We start from the raw sequence: 22,372 nt of genomic DNA, 5'->3' as shown, positions 1-22,372 counted from the left end.
CTGGAACTCAGAAATCCGCCTGCCTCTGCCTCCCAAGTGCTGGGATTAAAGGTGTGCGCCACCACCGCCCGGCACTAGTAATGTTTTGCTCTGAAGTCTACTTTATCTGATATTACATTCCCTACTTTGTATTGGCTTGATGTTACATAATATACTTTTCTAATATTTTCCATCTATTCATGTCACAGCATTATAAGTAAGTTTCTTATAAACAATTATGTGCTTAGGTCCTAGTTTTTCAGTGGAGTTTTTGCTTTGTTAGTTTTTAAAGATCTACTCTGCCAATTCTTTTTATTTAATGTTATTTATATTTAGTGTTGTTACTGATATATTAAGAGTATAAGTGTACTATTTTATTCTTTCCTGTTTTTTGTATTTCTCTTTTTGTTATTGGAGTTGTTAGTGTCAGCCAGGGCCCTGGAAGCCATAACAAGCTAGGTTCAGCTACTCATCCTCAGAAAGACCAATTAAAGAGAGAAAGTAATGGTGAGAAACAGAAAAAAGATTTATTCAGTGCGGTCCCACTGAGAAGAGACGAGGCTCAGTGACCCTCCTGAAACTGTCTCTGGGATCCTAACATAAAGTCATGAAGTTTAAGTAGGAGGACGAGAGCTCTGCGTAACTCAGAGGCCTGTTCTGGCTCTGCTCCGCCTGTCATCGGCTCAGGGCTGCTCTTTGACAGGTTGTCAGAACTGTTTGGAATCTGTTGCCAGGAGACAAGTTACCACTCTGGCACTAGGCTTCAGCCTTTTCCTTTTCCCAGGAAGAAACTCCTAGGGAAAATTCCAATTTATTTTGTATAAGCCAAAGGGAGGGTTATAAGTACCACTTTAGAATATCTTTTTTAAAAAGATTTATTTATTTTATTTGAATACACTGTTGCTGTCTTCAGACACACCAGAAGAGGGCATCAGATCCCATTACAGATGGTTGTGAGCCACCATGTGGTTGCTGGGAATTGAACTTGGGACCTCTGGAAGAACAGTGCTCTTAACTGCTGAGCCATCTCTCCAGCCCACTTTAGAATATCTTTATTCTTGCAAAACAGTTAAAAAAAGAATTTTGGCTTTTACCTTCTGTTCAACTATGAATTTTTAGAAAAATGTGTTATGAGGGGCATGAGAGGGGCGTATGCAAGCCATGGTACAGATGTGGAGATCCGTGGACAACTTACAGATTGAGTTCTCTCCTTCTACCTTTCATGCATTCAAGAGTTAAACCCACGCTGTCAGTCTTGTGTGGCAAGTACCTTTACCCATTGAACCAGCCCCTGAATTTTTAAACTCTTATTTTAAAACCCCATCTTTATGAATATGTCCATTGTATAGCTCTTTTAGTTGCTCTATGCATTACAGTATATAGATATAACTTACCAGTCTACTTCTGTCATTATTTCCCCAGGTCAGCTAGAGTAGAATGCTTACTTCCTTTTATCTCCATTTATAATGTGTTTATACATACATTTAAAATGGAGCCACAGCAGACAGTGTTAGACATTTGCTTCAACTACCAAAGCTTATTTAGCAGACCCATGAACAGGAGAGTTTGTTATACTTACTCCTGCTTTGTGTGCTTTATGTCTCTGTGAGATTGTTTCTTTTTCTTGTCTCCTTCTGTCTCAAGAGTTAATTTCCTTTGCTCATTCTTTTAGGGCCAACCTTTGTGCTCTTAACTGATTTCTCTGGAGGTAGGGGGTACATTGCTTTGTTTTTCTTACCTAAGAATCTCTTAATTTCTCTTTATTTTGTTTGTAGGATTCTTTCTACGGAGCAATGTGCTACTTTTTTCTAGCTTCCAGGATTTGTCTCTAAATCTCTTTTTGTATTGTTTTTCTCTGTAAATGGAGACTCTCCTTTGTTTTAAATTTTCTCAAGTTATACATTGTGGCATATGTGCCTTATCCTATGGATTCAATCAGCTTTCTGAATATGAGAGTTTAACTCTTTTGATGTATTTAAGGACGTTTTCAGTCATTTTCTAAGTATTCTTTCAGGTACTCTCTTTCAGAAAATTGCCCCCACATGAATGGAAAATCTTTAATTATCACATGTCCTCTTTACTTTTTTTTTTTTTTTTTTGAGTTTTTCAAGACACAGTTTCTCTGTGTATCCTGGCTGTCCTGGAACTCACTCTGTAGACCAGGCTGGCCTCCGTGCTTTTTAATGTTAGCTTTCATCCAGTGGGTGGGCATCTGTTTTTTCCATCTTCAGATCCACTAAGTCTCTTTACCTGTGTCATTGAGCCCATCTAATGAATTTATTTGTGAGGTTTTTGTTTCCTTTTTAAAAGATGTATTTACTAATTTTTCTGTGTACATGTACATGTGTGGGCACACATGTGCTATAACATCTGTGGAGGTCAGAGGACACTTTGTAGGAGTTGGTTCTCTCCTGCCATCTGGGGACTAGTCTCCGATCATAAGGTTTTGGTGGCAGGCATTTTTGCCTATTGAGCCATCTCACAGGCCCTTCCATCTGGTTTTTAATATGATTTTAGTTTTTGTTAAGAATTTCAGTTTGTAAGTCAGCTTTTTTTGTCACTGTATTTATAATTACTCATCTAAATGGTTTTGTGATGACTTTGATTCCTAGATAATTCTAACATCTGTATCTGAGATGACTGTTAGCTATTGCTTCTCACTCATTCTGAAATATTCTTCCTTTGGTTTTGCTTTTAGTTTTTGGTTTTTTGTTTGTTTGTTTGTTTGTTTTGAGATTTGTTTTGTTTGAGACAGGATTTTGTCACATAGACCAGGCTTGTGTCTTACTCACAGAGATCCTCCTATTTACCTCCAAATGTAGAATTAAAAGCATGCACCACCACTTCTGCCAAAATATTTCTGCTTCTTTTCATTTCTTTCCTTTTATTTCTTGTTGTGCTAGGGATTATATGCCTACCTTTTAAAGGTTCCATTTCTATTTGTACACAGTAGGGTGATAGTGATGATTGCTATTTGTATTTTTTTTTTTTTTTGGCTTTTTCATGTAGTCCAGGCTGACCTCAAATTCATTGTGTACCTGAGGCTGACCTTAACCCCTTGTTCCTCCTGCTCACCTCCCAGGTGCTGGGATACACTGCCATGCCGGTCACCAAGCTCTGTTTAGTGTGTAGGGATGCTGTGGCCATAGGAAGACAACTTGAAGGCATTGTTCTCTTCTTGCACTGCATGGGACCAGGGGATCAACTCCTTCATCTGGCTTGGTGACAAGCGCCTTTCACCCACTGAGCCATCTCACCAGCTCTGATGTGTGTTTTGAAAAATTTTTAATAGAAACATAGACACTTTAGTATTGTGAATTTTGGAATCTTATATAGGTCTGTCATAAAAGACCTTCTCTGGACACTGCTTCTGTCAGGAGCACTACCTTGTTGCTGTTTAATCATCAGAGAGGAGGCAGTTTCAGACTCCTTCTGGGTCTTCTCTAAAGCCTCGATGTGGATGCTTAGGCTTATAACAAGTTAGTGAGAGACAGTGGAACAGTGTGCAGCAGGAATTGTCTCCAGTTTCCTGGTCTTGTGAAGCGGCCCCCTCCTGATCTTCACATAGAGCAGCGTTTGTGGGGCTTTGTTGTCTGTCTTTCCTGAGGTTTCTTTGCTGCTCATTCTCTATACCCTGTCTGCGATGTGAGAGTAGAAGAGAACCCAGGACTTCCCTGACTATCTTTGCCTTCCTTCACCCTTTCAACAGGGCTCTTTTACCTTTTTTTTTTTTTTTTTTAAACAAAGTTTGAAGTTTATACTTAGAATTAGTAAAGAAAAAGAAAGAAAAGAGTGATTTTTTTCCCACCTCCCCAAAGCATGTGTGTGGGTTTTATTTCTCAAATGACTGAAGATCTAAAAATGGGTCCAACACTTCTGATACTGATCAATGAGACCCAAGAGCTGTGAATTACAACCGAGTGTTATACCTAAAGGAGCATCAGAGAACACATGCCTCCTTCATCAGTTCTTCATGCTGATGGTGTCGAAGCACAGTTCTTATCTGCTGGTGAATTCGTGACTGGTTAACATCAATCACAACCCGGCTATTTCTATACTAAATAGTGTACTGTTTTGACACTCTGGTGCACTGATCTTGCACTGATCTGGAGATTTCTGGTATTTTGTCTTGTTTTACTTGGTGGTTGTCACTAGCTTGTGTGAGATACAGTTTTCCTGAAACCAGCACTGACCTTGAGTTCCTGATCCTCTTGCTTTCACTTCCAAAGTGTTGGGATCACAATAACCATCCCTGGCCTGGGCTGAGTTTTATAAACCTAAGAAGTTTCTCAAAAATGATTTTATTAAACCAAGCATGGTGGTGCATACCTGTAATCAAAGCATTTAGGAGGCTGCTACTGGAGACTGCTGATGGATCAAAGCTAGTTTAATCTGTGTAACATGAGCCCATCTTAAAAACCACAGCTACAGAAAATATTTTAGTTTTTCTCCATAAATACCATGGAGCTTTTGCTTGTAAGCTGGGTTATAAGAGGCAAGAGCTTTGTGGTTCCCAGACGCCCATAACTGCTGGTCCTTTATTGATGATACAGTAATAGGAAACAAGTGAGTGGGCCTAAGACAGCCACTCTCACCACCGGCTTCTTCAGGCTTGGGGTTTGGGGAAGGGTTGGTTTGGTTTGGGTTTTTTTGGTTGGTTGGTTTGGTTGGTTGGTTGGTTGTTTTGGTTTTGTTTGTTTTTATTTGTTTTTCCCCTTTTGCTTTAATGGGATTAAAGGGGCTTGGAAAAAATATAATTAGCTTTTTAAGACTTAAGGATGTAATACCCCAGCCAGGCATGGTGGTGCATGTCTTTAATCTCAGCACTCAGGAGGCAGAAGAAGGTTTATCTCTGAGTTTGAGGACGGCTGGAGCTATGCACAAAGACCCTGTCTCAAAAAAAGGGAGAAAATGTAATTTCTCAACCTAGCTTGAATGAGAATCATGAAGAGATTGGGCCACTGATGTTGAAGACTGACAAGGAGTTTTTATAAATCCCCCGAGAACCAGACATGTTAGTACACACCTGTAATTCCACTACAGAGACAGAAAGATTACCTAAAGTTCAAAGACATCATAATCTACATAGCAAGGCAAATTCAGAGCTAAATAACAACTGTCAGAGAACAAAACAAGAAATTCACCCTGGAGATTTGTGTCCATGCTTGTGTTTGCAGACTTCTTGCATTACTCTGGTTCCCTGATTTCTGGGTCTCACAGCAACCCTTAGTTACACTTAACTCAGGCAGAAACAAGACTGTTTTTATCTCAGGCCATCAGATGTCAGGCTCTGCACGTTGTCTGCTGGTTCAGCTTTCATTTTTGGAGCCTTCAAGTACTAGTGACTTACACTGTTCTTTGCCTTTCTTAAATTGATACATTATTTCAGAGTAAGTGCCAAACTTGAAACAAATTAATGGTGTCATTTGATAGTTTGCTCCTTTACTGATTTCAAGATGAAACAAGCATGATGCTGAAGAAAAGAGCCTCCTACTGTTCTTTCCAGTTTGAAACAGCTTTCAGATGAAGAAGCATCTCCCCTGTAGTGACTACTTGAGGGAGAGTGGATAGGGAAAGTAAGGGTTAGATCTGTAATTAACTAGCATTGCAGAATACCCCTAGAATATCTAGCAATTTGGACAGTCCAGGGGAATGCTTGCCCTTAGTCTAAGGCTAAAGGTTGTTTCCCCTTTCTCTGCTACCCTAGTGGTATCCTGAAGAACAGTCTCCCACCAGCCGCTTGGTTCCTGGTGACTATTTCTCCCTCACATTAGAAACCCAGCTTTGTCACTCACTGTGTAATATGTACTCACATTACTGTTACATGGCTCATGTATTGGTCTGCTGTTCTCTATCACTTCCTCATTTTCCACTTTAATTCTCTTAACGTTTTTTATTTACTTTTTGATTGATTTCTTTTGACTCTTTCCACCTCCCCAAATTGGCTTTTATCTTTGGATCTTCAAGTAAATTTAACTCTAAATTGTAAATAATTGCCAAAAACAGACTAATTAATATGTGCATAATAGCTTTATTCTGGTTTACCTAGTAATAATCTTAGTGTGTAGTTATTGTTAAGGTTTCTGGTTCTGATGGTAAATATTGCTTGTTTGCATACATATCAGGGTATGTGATTTCTTTTTTTTTTTTCTCCTTGGGGTATCCCTTTTCTTCCCTTCCTATAAACTGTGACCCCTGCATGGCTATGCCTTGTCCCTCATTGTCTGTAGGGTTCTATGGCCTACACGAGTCTGACCTTGACAAGGTCTTCCACTTGCCCACCACCACTTTCATTGGGGGACAGGAGCCAGCACTTCCTCTTCGGGAGATCATCCGTCGGCTGGAGGTAAGAACAATTCTTAGAAAACTCTAACAGATTTCAGACCTGGCTATGTGTTCGGTTTTGGTTCTGTGTTTTTAAGAAACTAAAAGTTAACTTTTTTTTCTGTTTTATAGCTAGAAACCTACTTTTTGATTTAAAAACTGTTTTCAGATCCCTCTAGATTTTATTTCAGGTACAAGTTGTCACCCTGGAAAATGTCCTCCACCTTTGTCCAGGCCTAGAGCCACTGGTTGCACTCCACGGTGGTGGCTGCTCCTGTTGTGCTCCTTCCTCTCGTTTCTCCCATTCCTCTGTCTTCCTTCCTGAACCCTATTAGTATTTAGGGGACTACACGCAGCAGCTGAAAGCCCGGCTCTTGTGTCAGGCTGCTTGTGTGTTGCCCATCTCTCTTGGACAAGTTATTGCCTCTGTTCTGAATATAAGGATAACTGTGGTGCCTGTTTCAGAAGGGAGTGGATTTGCCTAGAGGCCCTGATCCATTATTAGATGTTACTGCTTATAGTATTCAGATCTAGCTGGTAACATCTGATACTCTTCATGAACCCAGCTTGAAGCATAGTCACAGTCAGGGATCTCTGAGGGGCTCCTGCCCTGGTTGGACATTAGAGTCAGCCTGGGTCACCTAAGGCACATCCTCCAGTGATTAATGTTTGTTCCAGTGAGCTCATCTTTTGCGTGTTCCAAGTCTACACTTAGCACGAGTGGTAGAAAATATATGAATGTCAGATGGGACACTTTCTGTGCATGTCAAAAGCATCTCAGCTAGGAGCTGCCTTGCTTCCTCATCTATGGACCCTTAGAAGAGCAAGAAGTAGAAACTGCTTGTATCAGTATCAGGAAAAACAGTTTAAAAGGAGTGGTAAACTTGAAGAAATGTTAAGGATTAATCCAATGTGAATTAACTGTGGGTCTCACCTGTGTGTTATGTCACCATACTGATTATGTTGTCTAAGCCTGCCTTCTTCAGCATGGGAACCACCTATTAACTACTAAGCACTTAAAGCTGGATGGTGATGGTGCACGCCTTTAATTTTAGCACTCAGGAGGCAGAGACAGGTAGATCTCTTAAGTTTGAGGCCAACCTGGCCTACATAACTTGAAATGGGCAAAATGCTTGAATAACTTTTAACTGTTGAAATGATGTGTTTAATATATTGGCTCAAATAAAATAGGAAAATTTATCTCATCTGTTTCTACTTGGAAAATTGAGCTTACTAAAGGTATATTTGCTTAGCTCTGTTAAATTATATCACAATTTAACACATGTACACATCACATGTAAGTTAAGTATCACTACCAGTATGACAATAAGAGGTTTATGTGCATTCCTTATGTTGAGTCGGGATTGCCCTGTGGACAGCAGTTATGGTTTAGGCTTAGGCTTAGGCTTAGGCTTTCTGGGGTCTCATGTGTTATTACTACTGGCTCTTGTTGACATGGGGAAGTTTTATCATCCAAACCACACAGATAATGCCCCATATAAGCCAGTTCTCTTATAGAAGCTATGACCCAAGTGACTTGGCTTTTCTATATGTCCCAACCTTTACCTTTCTTAATTATTCTAGTTCTGTCAGGACAACAATCAGATGAAAGCCATTTATACCAAGAACATGTGTCACTTTCTAGGAATCTTGGTGAGCTGTACATACACCACCTCATATAAACCAAAGGATCTATTCCTTTCTTTTCCAGGTCCTTTAGCACCTCCATTTCCACCTCTGTGGGAATGGAAGAGTGGCCATATCTCTTGTTTATTTCCCATAAAATTCTGAGTCCTGAATAGTCTTGATACTGATGTGAAGGGGTTAACAGCCCATAGCATACTCAGGGACTGCCTCCCTTTTCCTCAGATTGCTAATGCAATGTTTGTCACATCTGGTAGCTCTTGAAAAAAATTAGAGCACTTCTTAACTCCCTTAAGCTAGTTTCATTAGAGCAGGAAGCTAAGCGCTCCCAAAACTCATACAACTTTCCAAAACAAATTGAGTTCTCCTGAGAACTGAGCTGAGGACTGAGTGGACATCTCTGAATTAATGGCTAAAGTAATGCTGACAAATTAGAGAGAATGTTGGTGTTTGGAGTCTTTAACTCAATGACTCAGTGGTTTTCTCTGAGCTTTTAGTTGTTCAGTAATGGAAGTTCTGCCTAGTAGACTTAAAGGGCATAAAGGATGGACCTGGGCAACAGACAACTGTGCAGGAGTCAGCTCAGTAGTGACCAAGGGAAGTCTTCTGTCCTTAGCACTACCCTGTAAGCAGCCACACAGGGCAGTGAGAGGCAGCTAGCCAGTTGTTGAGGTGCTAGGAAGAGGGCCTCTGTTAGACTTGGTGTTAAGATCTTTTCTGGGGCTGAATTGTACAGAAGCACACCGTACTCTGCTGGTTATGTGCAGAACTGAGACATGATAATAGATTGGTGACAGCTATGAAGTTATGGATAGTTTAATCTAATTTAGAAATTCTAAGACCATCTTAGATGATAAATCACCAGTTTTGGGGAGGTAGAGGCAAAAAGATCTCTCAGTTTGAGGCCAGCCTAGTCTAATAGCAAAGTGCCAAGCCTACATAGTGAGACCCTGTCTCAAAAAACCAAAAGGAAAAAGAAATGTCATGAAGATTGATTAAACCACATTTAATTTCAAAAGTCTTCCCAGCAATATGATTTTTCTTTTGACTACAAAAGCTGTAGTATATTGTGAACAGAAGTTTGGGCAAAGCCTGCTTTATCCCCACTGTCAAAGAACAGGCACCTGACCATAAATTCAATAAGCCTTTAACTACCAATGCCAGCTGGGCTCATTGTCTAAACCAGATGGAGCCTTTGGGCTTGTGTTCGGCTTCTAGCTCTCTGAAGATGACGGGTTGTGGGTCTGTGATGTTACTGCACCATACACCCTGCTGTCGACTTTGCTAGCTCAGCACTGCTCCTATTTTGCTTTCACACCTGTGGTCTGGGCCTCCAAGATAGCAGTGTAGGTGATAAAGCCTCAGCAAGGACCATGAGTCTGTGCGAGAATACTGGAATTAGGCATCCCTAAGGGGGATTTATAAGATCCCTCCAGTTTTATAGGCTATTTCTTTTCTCTTCTTAACTTTCCTTCCCTAAGAGCCAGCTCTATTGCTAGTCTCCACCTTTGCAGAACTGACCGCTACCTCCTTTTACAGGTGTGATTCAAGAAGTTTTGTTGGGTCTATTCAAGACCTGTGCTTTTACCCAGGCATGGTGTCACATGCCATTGTTGTTGTTGTTGTTGTTGTTGTTGTGGTTGTGGTAAATACCTTTAATCCAAGCATTTGGTAGGCAGAGGTAGTTGAATCTCTGTGAGTCCAAAGCCAAGTTGGTCTACCTAGTGAGTTCGAAGACAGCCCAGGCTATATAGCCTCAGAAAGAAAAGTCATGTCCTTTTTCCTGTGTTGTTACGTTCTTTAGACCAGAAGTGTCCAGGGGAGTTGATTATTAGAAAGTTGAGGTTAAAAGTTTTAAGTCTTTAAGCAGCCACCAAGCTCACTAGCTTTTCTTCTCATGGATGGTAGACATACTGTAAAGACAGCCTACCTTTCTTAGAAAAGGATCCAGTCCAAAAGCTGGCATGGTCTTTGCTACTTACCATGAAGATAATGAACTTTTTGTTCATTAGCCTGGCCCCTTACCCCTCAGGTTCTCAGTGTGCGATAACCCAGATCCTAAGAAAGTGTTATATGACTATGTTCGAAGGATCTCAGAAGCTAAGTGTGGTTTATCCCAGCATTAGGGAGGCCGAAGCAGGAGGATTGCAACTTGATTTCTGCCTTCTGTCATAGCACCTTGGGTGGGAAAAGGAAGTTTGCTTCTTTCTGGCCTGAATAAAAGAATAAAAGGGCAGTGGTATTGTCATACAGTGTGGCTGGGTTAAACATACCCTTGCTGGTATGGAGGGTGATAGACAGGTAGATGGCTTATTGCTGGCACACTGGAATGCAGCTCATGTTCACCAGTGACTCTTGTGTCCCTGTATCTATGTGGACAGATGGCCTACTGTCAGCACATTGGTGTGGAGTTCATGTTCATTAATGATTTGGAGCAATGCCAGTGGATCCGGCAGAAGTTTGAGACCCCTGGAATCATGCAGTTCACCAATGAGGAGAAGCGGACCCTGCTGGCCAGGCTTGTACGGTCCACCAGGTAAAGAGGTGTGGTTTGAGCCATAGACTCCCAGGCCCATTTATGAGGTATGGGTAGCCTGTCCTCCAGGCATGAAAGTGTCTCTAGCAACAAATATGTGATAAGTTTGTCCAGGAGAATAGAGTTGGCCTCCATTGTACCCTCTTGGTATTTGAGAATGCTTACATTGAGGCTGGCCCTATGGATACCCCTCTTCACGTTGCTTGGTTCTCTCTCCAGGTTTGAGGAGTTCCTCCAGCGAAAGTGGTCCTCTGAGAAGCGCTTTGGTCTGGAAGGCTGTGAGGTGCTGATCCCTGCCCTCAAGACAATCATTGACATGTCAAGTGCTAATGGAGTGGACTATGTGATCATGGGGATGCCGCACAGGTACTGCAGGCCCTCAGGGTCTGGAAGGCACAGAAGGCCCTGCTGCTCCTTCATGGAGAGGCAGCTAGAGATCTGAGAGTGCCTAAGTGTGTTAAGATGGGATGCTTTCCAAGGTCCTTACACTTCCACGTCAGGATGACTACAGAGTCAGTATCAAAGCCAAATATGGTTAGACTTGTATTTCATTCTATAGGGAGTTTTGTTAAAATTAAATACAGGTAGACATGGTAGTGTATGCCTACAGTCACAGTTCTTAAGAGGCTAGGGCAGGAAAATCACAAACTTGAAGTCCATCTTGGGCTACACTAAGTTCTAAACTAGCTTTTGCTACACAATGAAAGTGTGACTTGGGGCTAGAGAGATGGTTTAGTGGTTAAGAGCACTGACTACTCTTCCAGAAGTCCTGAGTTCCAATTCCCAGCACCCACATGGTGGCTCACAACCATCTGTAATGGGATCTCAGGGCAGCAACAGTGTACTCATATACATAAATAAATTTTTTGAAAAGAAAAAAAAAGTGTGTCTTATAAGTAAACCAACCCCAGTGCTGTTTCTGCTGTCTCACTTGTAACAATTACTGTTCTCTGAGATTTAGGAGAAGCAGGGAGCTGGGCTAGTAGTTTTATACTTTCTACCTTTCTTTTGTCTGTGGGCTATGGCTCGGCATGCCCAATGGCCAGAGAGTTAGTATCCATATCAGATTTGAATCACAATTATTCTTGGGCTACAAACCAAGGAGATGCTGTGTCCTGGGTAAGGACAGGGTGGAGCAATTTTGCCCTGGAGCTTACTCATTGTTCCCTGTGTCCCAGAGGACGACTGAACGTGCTTGCAAATGTCATCAGGAAGGAACTGGAGCAGATATTCTGTCAGTTTGACTCAAAGCTGGAGGCAGCTGATGAGGTGAGGTTCTGTATGGAGATAAGTCCACTATGGTTGTCTCATCCTGCTTGAGAGGCCCTGAAGCCACAGGTTTCTCAGAATGTCTTTGCTGAAGCTCTGCTCTTACACACCATTTATAGGTTGCCTTCCTTATTGGAATTGGCCAAGCTCATCCACCCCCAGCCTCCTGCTGGGGCAAGAATATTCCTTCTGCCCAAGTAACTATATTTGTACCTGGGAGGTATAGTTTTGGGGAGAGCCTCCCCATCCTCCTGTAGTTAGCCTCTAGGAGTCAAAATCCCATGTGTAGAATTGCCATGAAGAATGAACCTCTCCAACCAACATCACTTGTCTTTTTGATTTTTTAAAATAAGTTTTTTTCTTTCAGCCCTGGCTGTCCTGGAACTCAGTCTGTAGACTAAGTTGGCCTCAAACTCAAAGATCCACCTGTCTCTGCCTCCCAAGCATTGGGACTAAAGGTGTGTCCACCACTGCTTGGCATCACTTGTCATTTTTATCATCAGGGTTCCGGGGACATGAAGTACCACCTGGGCATGTATCACCGCAGGATCAACCGTGTGACCGACAGAAACATCACTCTGTCCTTGGTGGCTAACCCTTCCCACCTAGAGGCTGCCGACCCTGTAGTGATGGGAAAGACCAAAGCTGAACAGTTCTACTGTGGAGACACTGAAGGGAAAAAGGTGAGGCCCCTAAGAGATCTGTGAGGACATTTGTCATCACACTTCCTTCCTATACTTTTTTGTTTGTTTTGGTTTTGGTTTTGGTTTTGTTTTTTTTTTGGTTTTTTGAGACAGGGTTTCTCTGTATAGCCTTGGCTGTCCTGGAACTCACTCTGTAGACCAGGCTGGCCTCGAACTCAGAAATCCACCTGCCTCTGCCTCCCAAGTGCTGGGATTAAAGGCGTGCGCCACCACCGCCCTGCCCTTCCTATACTTATAATCACAAGACTGGGGAAGGCGTACCTTGTGTCTTCATAGCATTGATGTAGGAGCCAATTTTAGTTATGGACAGAAAAAAGGACTGCAAGGAAAGGGTGTGGGGCACAGATAGCAGGAGAGACTTGTCACTGGTGAGGCCAAAAATGCATAATAAACTGCCCCAAACTGTCATGGCATCTTTTGCATGACAGAGAGTGCTGGATATTGGTTAGCTGGCTTGCTCAAATAGAAAAACCCTTATCTGACTATAAACTTGTTATTATTGAACCTCAGGATATAATTCTTAGTTGTAGCAAATTTATATTTGTATAGTTCTTACTAATAGTGATGTAAAAATGAAAAAAGGAAATATTCAGTGTACATTGATTGATAAATTAAAAAGCCACTGTTAACCTTCTTTCAAGGAGCTTTATTCTGTTGGAAGAAAAGGGATGAATCAAAGGAGGGAAATGTCAGGAAGTCTGGACATGGTGTAAGTGAAGCAGAACTGCAAAATGAAGCATGAAGCGCTTTAGAATAAGCATCATTTCATGTAGAGTCGTTAGATGAGGAATGAGGCACGCACACATACATATCAGGGCTGGAGAGACCCTCAGTGGTTAAGAATACATGACACTCTTGCAGCTCAGTTCCCAGCACTTATGTCAGGCCTCTCAATTACTGCCAGCTTCAGGGAATCTAATGCCTTCTGGTCTCAGTACACCCTGCACTCATGTACACACGTATACACGTACACACACACACACACACAATTAAAAAACAGAAAAAGCTAAAATATTTAATTGAAGAAGCAGTATGATTTAGGGAGGTGGGAAGAAAAGAATGTTCTGCAGAGATGGATTAAGGAGAGAGGTTTGGGATCATAGCAGCAAGCCAGACCTCTCAGAGTACTCTAGAGAAGGGGACGGTTTTGGTAGGAAGAGTCAATCATCTCACTAGAGTCTACAGTACTTTTTTTTATTTATTTATTTAAAGACAAAGACTCAATATAGAACAGGCTGGTCTCACCTAAGAGATTCTGCCTCAGCCATCCTGAAAGCTGGGGTTATATATGTGTGCCACCATACCTGGTTTTGATACTTAAAATACTATAAAGCAGGGCTGGAGAGAAGGCTGAGCCACTAAGAACTCTTATTGCTCTTAAAGATGTGGTACACATGTATGTAAAACACATTCACATGAGTTAAAAAGAAAAACTGTAAATCACAGTATTAGGCTTAGCACCTTAGAGGAAGGTGACAGAGCCGGCCTGGGATAGCTTTGGGAGCCGAAGGCAATTTCTCATTGATGATAATCAGTGTCACGGGCACATAAAGGATACTTACTGTGTTCCAGTTTGGGGGCTAGGTGGTGCCACAGAGAATCTTTTAAGTGTATACAAAACATCTCCAGTGAGGCTCCTTGTCTTACATGTAGCCTCATGTCCACGTAGGACTGACTCTAGGGCTATGTGATGGGACTGGCCCGCATGTTTGGTGCTGGGTAATAAAAGGAGGTTGTAAATAGGTTTGGGTGACTTCTGCATTTGAAAATGTGGGCAAAAAGTCACTCAGGCAGACATTGTTTAGAATGTTAGAAGTGCCCTGAAAGGGAATAAAATGGGAAAGGTTGCAGAGAAGTATTCAACATTATTGGTCTTTTTTAGGATCTCAGTCAAGGGAGTTGGCTAGCCCCTGGTTGGCAGGAAATTCACACAAGGATATTCTTGTCTACAGCAAGTTTTAGACTAGCCTTGGATCATGAAACCTTGTCTTTTAAACACTGGGGTACCAAAAGGAGAAGTAATTCTGCCTCTTAAATAGTTTCAGACTTACTGTATCCTCAACTCTTCCCTATATCTGCAGCTTGCCCTGCCTCATGCTTAAGCATGCCAGCTTACTTCCTTAAAATCAGTTAAGCAGTCCTATCTTTGCCTTATTGGTTGTGTGTTTTTGGAGAACCCTGACTGGTATAAGGGACTGGGAGAAACATGGACAGTATAGCCAAAGAGTGGTTCCTACTAGAGATGCTAACCCAATAGGAACCCTGGGTAGCAAGGAGAGATGTTGATAGGTGTGGTATGCAAAGACACAGAAATAACCTATGTTATTTTATTTATAATATATATTTATTACAAATATATTTATATAAATAAGTAATAATTTATAAATATGGGTATACATACCCATATATTTACTAGCTCTGTGCTTAGAGACTAGTGTTGGTAAACAAACAGCTGTGAGTTCTAAGATCACATCCTTTACTGGAGGAATCAGGGCTGGTAATAGATAGCACATTCTGGGGCTGCCCTGCTGTGGTGCCAGGAAATAAGGCACCCTGAAAGGCACATTGAAATAAATGTTAGCATCAGAATAACTAATGGTATTAAGGATCTCTTCTGTGCACCCGTAGGTAAGATGGGAATCGTAAGCACAGGATCATAAATTGGGGAGAAAGGAGCGAATGCCAACTAATAGATGCAGGAGTACCAAGTCAGGATCATCGTCATCTTAGTTAGGGTTTCACTGCTGTGAGCAGACACCATGACCAAACCAACCCTTTTTTGGTTTTTCGAGACAGGGTTTCTCTGTGTAGCCTTGGCTGTCCTGAAACTCACTCTGTAGACCAGGCTAGCCTCGAACTCAGAAATCCGCCTGCCTCTGCCTCCCAAGTGCCAAACCAACTCTTATAAGGACAACATTTAACTGGGGCTGGCTTACAGGTTAGGAGGTTCAGTCCATTATCATCAAGTCAGGAACATGGCAACATTGAGGCAGGCACGGTGCAGGAGGAGCTGAGAGTTCTACATCTTCATCTGAAGACTGCTAGTGGAAGACTGACTTCCAGGCAGCTAGGATGAGGTTATTAAAAGCCCACACCCACAGTGACACACCACTTCCTGGGCAGAGCATATACAAACCATCACAGTTGTCTTTTAGCCACTCAAGGAACTAGCTGAGGTGGGTCCACATGTTGCTGAGACTGGATGAAGATTTGAGAAGGAATCAGATACAGTTCTTCCCACCAAAATCACTGCTATACTCATTGCCAAGAAGATGATTTGAAGGGAAATTGGCAGGCAATAACCAGACCAGGCTGATATGTTGGAGCAGCCAGAGACATGACAGCTGAAGAAACCCATTTCCTGGGGTAGCTGAGTGGCTGGGGCTGGAGTTGCTTCTTGGATGGGAGGTTTTGTAGGGCGTAGGAGGATTCTTACAGGATGCAGAAGGAATGATGCAATGGTGTGTGCCTTTCTCTGTATTCAGGGCAGGTGCTGGCAAATGGTGGCATATGTGAATGTTATAGCAAGTTGGGGGCTAGAAAGGATGGGAGCCTTCAGAATTCCTGTTACTTTGTTAGTTGTGAATTACTGCATGGGATAGCTGTGTGGGTAAAGGAGCCTCCTTGATCCCCCATATCTACATAAGTTTGGAAAAAGAGAGCCCAACTCCACAAGGCTGCCTTCTGAGCTGCACACATGCACTGTGGTGTGTGCACGTCCCATATCATGCACTCAAACACAGACAGAAATAATAAATTGAAACTCATCTCAACTGCTTGTTTTTTAGACGTAACATTTGGGGTCTTTTGCAGGTGATGTCTATCTTGCTGCATGGAGATGCTGCCTTTGCTGGCCAGGGCATTGTGTATGAGACCTTCCATCTCAGCGACTTGCCATCCTACACAACCCATGGCACTGTTCATGTGGTTGTCAACAACCAGGTAACCCCAGGTGTCTGATTAGCCCCTGATATGTCCTCCTGGTCATTTAAAATCTAAACTGTTTTATGATTATATACAGAAGTGTGTTTTTATTAAGTTTGGATAACACATGAGATTAGAGAGCTGGCTCGGCAGTTAGGAGCATTGGCTGTTCTTCCAGCTGTCCTGAGTTCAGTTCCCAGCACCTACATGCTTGTTTACAGCCTTCTATAACTATAGTCCTAAGAATACGATGCCCGGGTCTGGAGAGATGGCTCAGCGGTTAAGAGCACTGACTGCTCTTCCAGAGGTCCTGAGTTCAAATCCCAGCAACCACATGGTGGCTCACAACCATCTGTAATGAGATTGGATGCCCTCTTCTGGTGTGTCTGAAGACAGCTACAGTGTACTCATAAATAAAATAAATAAATCTTTGAAAAAAAAAAAAAAAAAAGAATACGATGCCCTCTTCTGGTGCACATACAAAACACTCACACACACAAAGAACTAAAAAAAAATTTCTTTGAATAACACAGCCACTTTTTACAGTGGAAAGATTTTAATTACATTATTTAAGGAGGGGACATTATTATTTTTGAGTTTTTCTGTCTAGAGCTACAGTTATAGGTAATTGGTTTTCTCTTTAAGAAACTGGAATCCTTTGTACACATCTTATTATCCACTCTGTATTTACCACACTATTTGCTGATGTCATTACAGAGTCTTTTAAAACAGCTTAGTAAAGGTAGTCATTACAGATTGTTTGATAAAACAGACTTCTAATCTTAGGGGGTTTTGTTCTAGTAATGCGTCAATTAATAATATTCTTCTAATCCTCACAGTTCAATACTGCCCAGTTATCGATTACCTATTTTGTCCACCCATTGGGTCATCTCGCCCAATACATGTAACTCTTCCTGACAGATACCATATAAATATGGTATCCTGTATGTGTGTGTGAGAGTGTGTGTTTGTGTGTGTGTGTGCTGGTGTCAATATATGGTATCATATACGTATGTCAATATAATTACCATATTAGACATAAAACAGAGCAAGGGCTACTGTGCTCCACTAACACAGAACTTAAATTTATTGAGCGGTAGAGACTCAGAATGCTAAGAAGGACAAGGAGGCCAGAGGGTGACAGCAATTAATTCTCTGAGTACTTGATACCTAAATGGAAACTTAAAGGTTCAGTAGACAAATGACAGCGGTGGGACAAGCAGGAAGGAAGTCTTTATGTCTTAAGAGAGTGTACCCATCACAGATGTTTAATATGAGGCTGAACTGCCATCAGCCAGTGCCCAGAGAAAGCTCCAGGAGGATAGCTCAAACTGGGAAGCACTTGCCACTTCAATCTCAGTCCCCACCTCCTACATAAAAAGCTGTATATGAAGGCTGAAGAGATGGCTCAGCAATTACTGAGCACTGGTTGCTCTTCCAGAGGACCCAGGTTCAATTTCCAGCAGTTCACAGTGAACAGTGAACCTGGCAGTTCACAGTTGTCTGAAACTCTAGTTCCATGTCTTTTGGTTTGTGTGGGCACATACAATGCATATGCATATGCGTGTGTGTGTGTGTGTTTACATATACACACACATGCAAACTAAGTATGCATACACATAAATTAATTTTTTTAAGGTACACATAATTGCACACACTTATAATTCCAGTGGTGGAGACAAGAGGATCTCTAGCCTAATTGGTGAACTCAAGCAGTCCTGAGTGTAACACCCGAGGTTGTCCTCTGCCCACCACATGCACAAATACACATCCCAGTGCACACATGCGTGCACTTCAAGGAAAGTCCAGATGCATTGTGAGATTGTGAGCGGGACTGATGAGTGACAAAGGGAACCACACAACATGACAAAGCGGCCACTGAGTGGTGTGATCAGCCGTCAGATTCAGCACCTCACACATGTTAACTTTATCCCTGGGGTTGTTACCTATACAGTAGGGGTAGAATTAGCATTAGCATTTTTTCTTTCATTCATTTGTTCCTTCTTTCATTTTTTTCAAGCATAGTCTTACTATGTAGCCCAGGCTGTCCAAGAACTCACAGAGATAGAACTGTCTCTGCCCCAGTAATGGGGTTAAAGGTGTGCGTCACCACACACAGCTGTGGTATTACCATTTTCTGAAAGAGAACATTGAGAAGGAGGGACCAAGAATTAGTAGGTTAAAAAAAAAAAATACCAAGGACAAAGAAGAATCTTAAAATAATTAAAAAGCTCCACTAGTAAACTTTGTCCCTTTTTAATATTGTAGAAAAATATATAATGAGCTTACTATCTTAACCATTTCTAATGAACTGCTCTCTTGTATTGAACACATCCGTACTGTGTTTCACTCCTCTCTGTAAACACGTGCTCCATACCCATGGTCCAGGGATAGAGAGAGGCTTAGTGGTTAAGAGTCCTTGCTGCCCTTTCAGAGGACCTCAGTTGAGTTTCAAGAACTTGTATTGGGTGGCTCATAATTGTCCAGCTTCAACCCCTTGTTTTGGTTTCTGTGGGTACCCACACATATGTATCAGGCACTCACAGACAGACAGACAGACACAAAATAAATATCAAACAAACAAAAATGAAACAATCGGTGCCTATTCTCTGTTTCCTCCCCTGCTCCCTGTAACCACTATTTTATTCTGTCTCTCTCATCTTAAGTTTGAATGACATCCTATTAGGAATATACCAAATTTTGTTCAGTTATCAGATTGGTAGACAGGTGAGTGGCCTCTGCATTTACCTGCTGTAGATGATGCTGCTGTGAACATGAGTGTACAGACACTCTTCAGCAGGATACTCCCTTTAGCCCCTTTGGCTATACACTCATGAGTGGAAGCACTGACTTACAGAATAGTTCAGTTGAACTTTTGTTTTATTTGTGTTGATTTTTGTGGGGTGGATTTTTTTGTGTTTGTTTGTTTGTTTGTTTGTTTGTTTTTAGCTCTCTGTAGGCTAGCCTGGTACTCATAAGGTAGACCAGGCTGGCCTAAAATTTATAAAGATCTTTTCTGCCTCACGGGTGCTGGGTAATTTCAGAGTTTTCTATTTTCACAAATATCCGTGGATTTTCAACTATACTGAGCTGTATGGTACTACACACCTTTAATCTCAGCAGGGAGGCCCAGAGCAGGCAGATCTCTTGACTTTGAGGCTAGATGTACATAATGAGTTTCAAGCCAGCCGGAATTACATAATGAAACCCTGTTTAAAAAAAAAAAAATTTAAAACTTAGTAGTAGTCAGGGAGTAAGGAGATAATTCATTTGGTAACATGCTTGACACACAAGTGTGAGGGCCTGAGTTTAGCATCAGGAAGGCAGAGACAAGCCGATATGGAAATATCTAGTTAGCCAGCCTAGCCAAATGATCGAGTTACACCTGCCGCTGATGTTTAGCCTCTGCAGTGTGCTTGCATAGCCCCACGTGAGAACAAGCCATACACATGTACCGCTACACACAGAGCAGTTGGGGTGAGAAGGGAGATCATTCTCTAAAGTGCATAGGTGTGCTGACATCTTTCCTGTTTCAGTTCTGGGCTTTTTCCACACTAGAGAAGCATGCTACCACTCCCTGGCATAGCCGAGGAATAGAAGACTTGTGCATTAGTGAAGCAAGATCTTAAACTTAAATGTATACTTATGTGTGTTTACATAAATATGTCTCCAGAAAAAAATCATCTGGAAAGGAAAACATAAAAATGTTCATACTACAACTTAGTCCCTCATCCAAATTCCCTATGTTAAACATACATGAATTTTGTTATCAGAGTAGGAGAAAACAAGCAAAATTTAAGCAACGACACCGCTTAGGGCACATACTCAGAGTACTCCAGCAGGAAGTATAGGCTGTGCCCAGCAGTGCCTACCGTCCTCCATACCCTGTTGCCAGATCTTGTGTTCCATAATTACAGATTGGCTTTACCACAGACCCTCGGATGGCCCGCTCCTCTCCCTACCCCACTGATGTAGCCCGAGTGGTGAATGCTCCCATTTTCCATGTCAACTCAGATGACCCTGAAGCTGTCATGTATGTATGCAAGGTGGCAGCTGAGTGGAGAAACACCTTCCACAAGGATGTTGTTGTTGATCTGGTAAGTGATGCCAGGGTAAGTGAGTCTCTGGCCTGTCCTCTCACTCTTGCTAAGTCACGTGAGGCTTTATAATATCATACTTAAGGTAGGATCCTTCTGATACCAGATTGTTTGGAGCCAGGCTTTCCTCTGAATAATCCTCTGTGAGGGCTGTATAACCCATCCGGTCCTATCTAAGACTGCTTTACAAATCAAGAATTTGTATTCCCAAGTCGCTCTCATTATGTCTCATTTGATAGAGCAAATCCACTGTGTAAAAGAGAAAAACAAGATCTTAGCTGTAGAGGAAGTGAGTTAAGGCAAAGCAGTGACAGCCATGTTGTATCACACAGATGAAGTGTCGGATAACCGCACACACACAATGGGGTTCTTTTCCACAGACCAGTCAGTCTCACAGCTCTCTCTTGCTACTCTGACTAGGTTTGTTATCGACGAAATGGCCACAACGAGATGGATGAGCCTATGTTTACACAGCCACTCATGTACAAGCAGATCCGCAAGCAGAAGCCTGTACTGCAGAAGTACGCAGAACTGCTAGTATCCCAGGGTGTTGTCAACCAGCCTGAATATGAGGTGTGTCCTGTCAGGCCTTAGGTGTTGTGGCAAGCTGGAGAGGATTTTTCCAAGCCAGTCTTATTATTAGGACCCAAGTGAAAACATGTGAAGTCTTGACAACTACAGCATTTCAACATCAATGAAGATCTAGGATATCAAAATGCTTTTTGAAGAAGGTAGATCTAGTAGAGGTGGAGAAAGGTATTCCAGATGAGGTGCCTCGCAGTAGGTTCTCTCTGTGGATACTGTTTGGGTTGAGAGATGTATGAACCAGGGTCCATCCAGCTTGATAAAGATCCTGTATGATCTGCACAGAGCACTCTGTCACATGCAGACAGCATGAGCAGGAGTTCTAGACACATGGGATGGTACCCGGGCCCAGATTGGACAGCTGCTGAAGGTACAGCTCTAAAACCCAGTCTTCTAAAACACATAAAGCCAGTTCTTAGGAGAATGTTCAGGACTAAACAAAGTTTCCAGCCAGGTAATGTAGGGAATGAGAAACAAAATTTACAGGCTTGTTTTAGATGTTAAAGAGGCTTTGTGTGTTGGAGACTGGCAAGTGTGAGTAAATACAGATGTAGTTGGGTGTGCAAAAGTATGGAAGGACTGGAAGGCCAGGGTGCGATAGGGCTGTACGACATGAGTGTGCCATACTCAGTTAGCCACATGTACCCACTCTTCCAGGAGGAAATCTCCAAGTACGATAAGATCTGTGAGGAAGCATTCGCCAGATCCAAAGATGAAAAGATCTTGCACATCAAGCACTGGCTGGATTCCCCCTGGCCTGGTAAGCAAGGGATCATCACAGCAGACAGACTCCTCGTGAAGTGATGTAACCATGAACCCTCTTCCTAGAGACCCGTAACACATAGTGCTTGTTTTATTTCAGCAGAGCCTCTGTAGTCCCCAAGGAGGCCATCCAGGCTTTATTGTCTTTAACCTTTTATTTGCCAAAGCCATGTGGCACTGTGGTGAAGTTTCTAGAAAGGCAGAGCTGTTGCTCTGTTCTGCTCTGTAGATGTCCCTTCGGAAATAGATGGCATCTGTTTGTTCTCCTAGGCTTTTTCACCCTGGATGGACAGCCCAGGAGCATGGTCTGCCCCTCCACTGGCCTGGAGGAGGATGTCTTGACCCACATTGGGAAGGTGGCCAGCTCTGTACCTGTGGAGAACTTTACTATTCATGGAGGTAACCAATCCCACACTTCCATGTGGAAACCTTGGCCTAGATCAGCACCTCTTGAAGACACTGTTCCCAGCCATGCCCATTAGAAACTCCCCTGTCCAGAGCCCATGGGTATGTTGATAGACTCAGCTCCTACTTGAGTTCCTTCACGT

The 22,372-nt window shown here is 42.3% G+C and overlaps 1 protein-coding gene across 4 annotated transcripts in view; it reads left to right on the top strand.

Moving 5' to 3' along the window:
- Ogdh (oxoglutarate dehydrogenase) overlaps window positions 1-22,372 on the top strand; it is a 67,010-nt gene that overhangs the window by 35,838 nt on the left and 8,800 nt on the right. For all 4 annotated transcript variants that reach the window (XM_028776942.1, XM_028776948.1, XM_028776937.1 and 1 more), the window contains exons 5-14: window positions 6,210-6,325; window positions 10,329-10,483; window positions 10,703-10,849; window positions 11,662-11,752; window positions 12,256-12,435; window positions 16,270-16,398; window positions 20,298-20,477; window positions 20,898-21,050; window positions 21,720-21,822; window positions 22,095-22,223. In XM_028776942.1, coding sequence (XP_028632775.1) covers window positions 6,210-6,325; window positions 10,329-10,483; window positions 10,703-10,849; window positions 11,662-11,752; window positions 12,256-12,435; window positions 16,270-16,398; window positions 20,298-20,477; window positions 20,898-21,050; window positions 21,720-21,822; window positions 22,095-22,223 — 1,383 coding nt within the window. The remainder of the gene's footprint in view (window positions 1-6,209; window positions 6,326-10,328; window positions 10,484-10,702; window positions 10,850-11,661; window positions 11,753-12,255; window positions 12,436-16,269; window positions 16,399-20,297; window positions 20,478-20,897; window positions 21,051-21,719; window positions 21,823-22,094; window positions 22,224-22,372) is intronic.

This window comes from Grammomys surdaster, unplaced genomic scaffold (assembly GCF_004785775.1).
Source record: "Grammomys surdaster isolate TR1022 unplaced genomic scaffold, NIH_TR_1.0 67, whole genome shotgun sequence".
NCBI classification, from domain to species: Eukaryota; Metazoa; Chordata; class Mammalia; order Rodentia; family Muridae; genus Grammomys; species Grammomys surdaster.
Note: the sequence above shows the minus strand (reverse complement) of the source record. Positions and strands in the feature narration are given on the sequence as shown.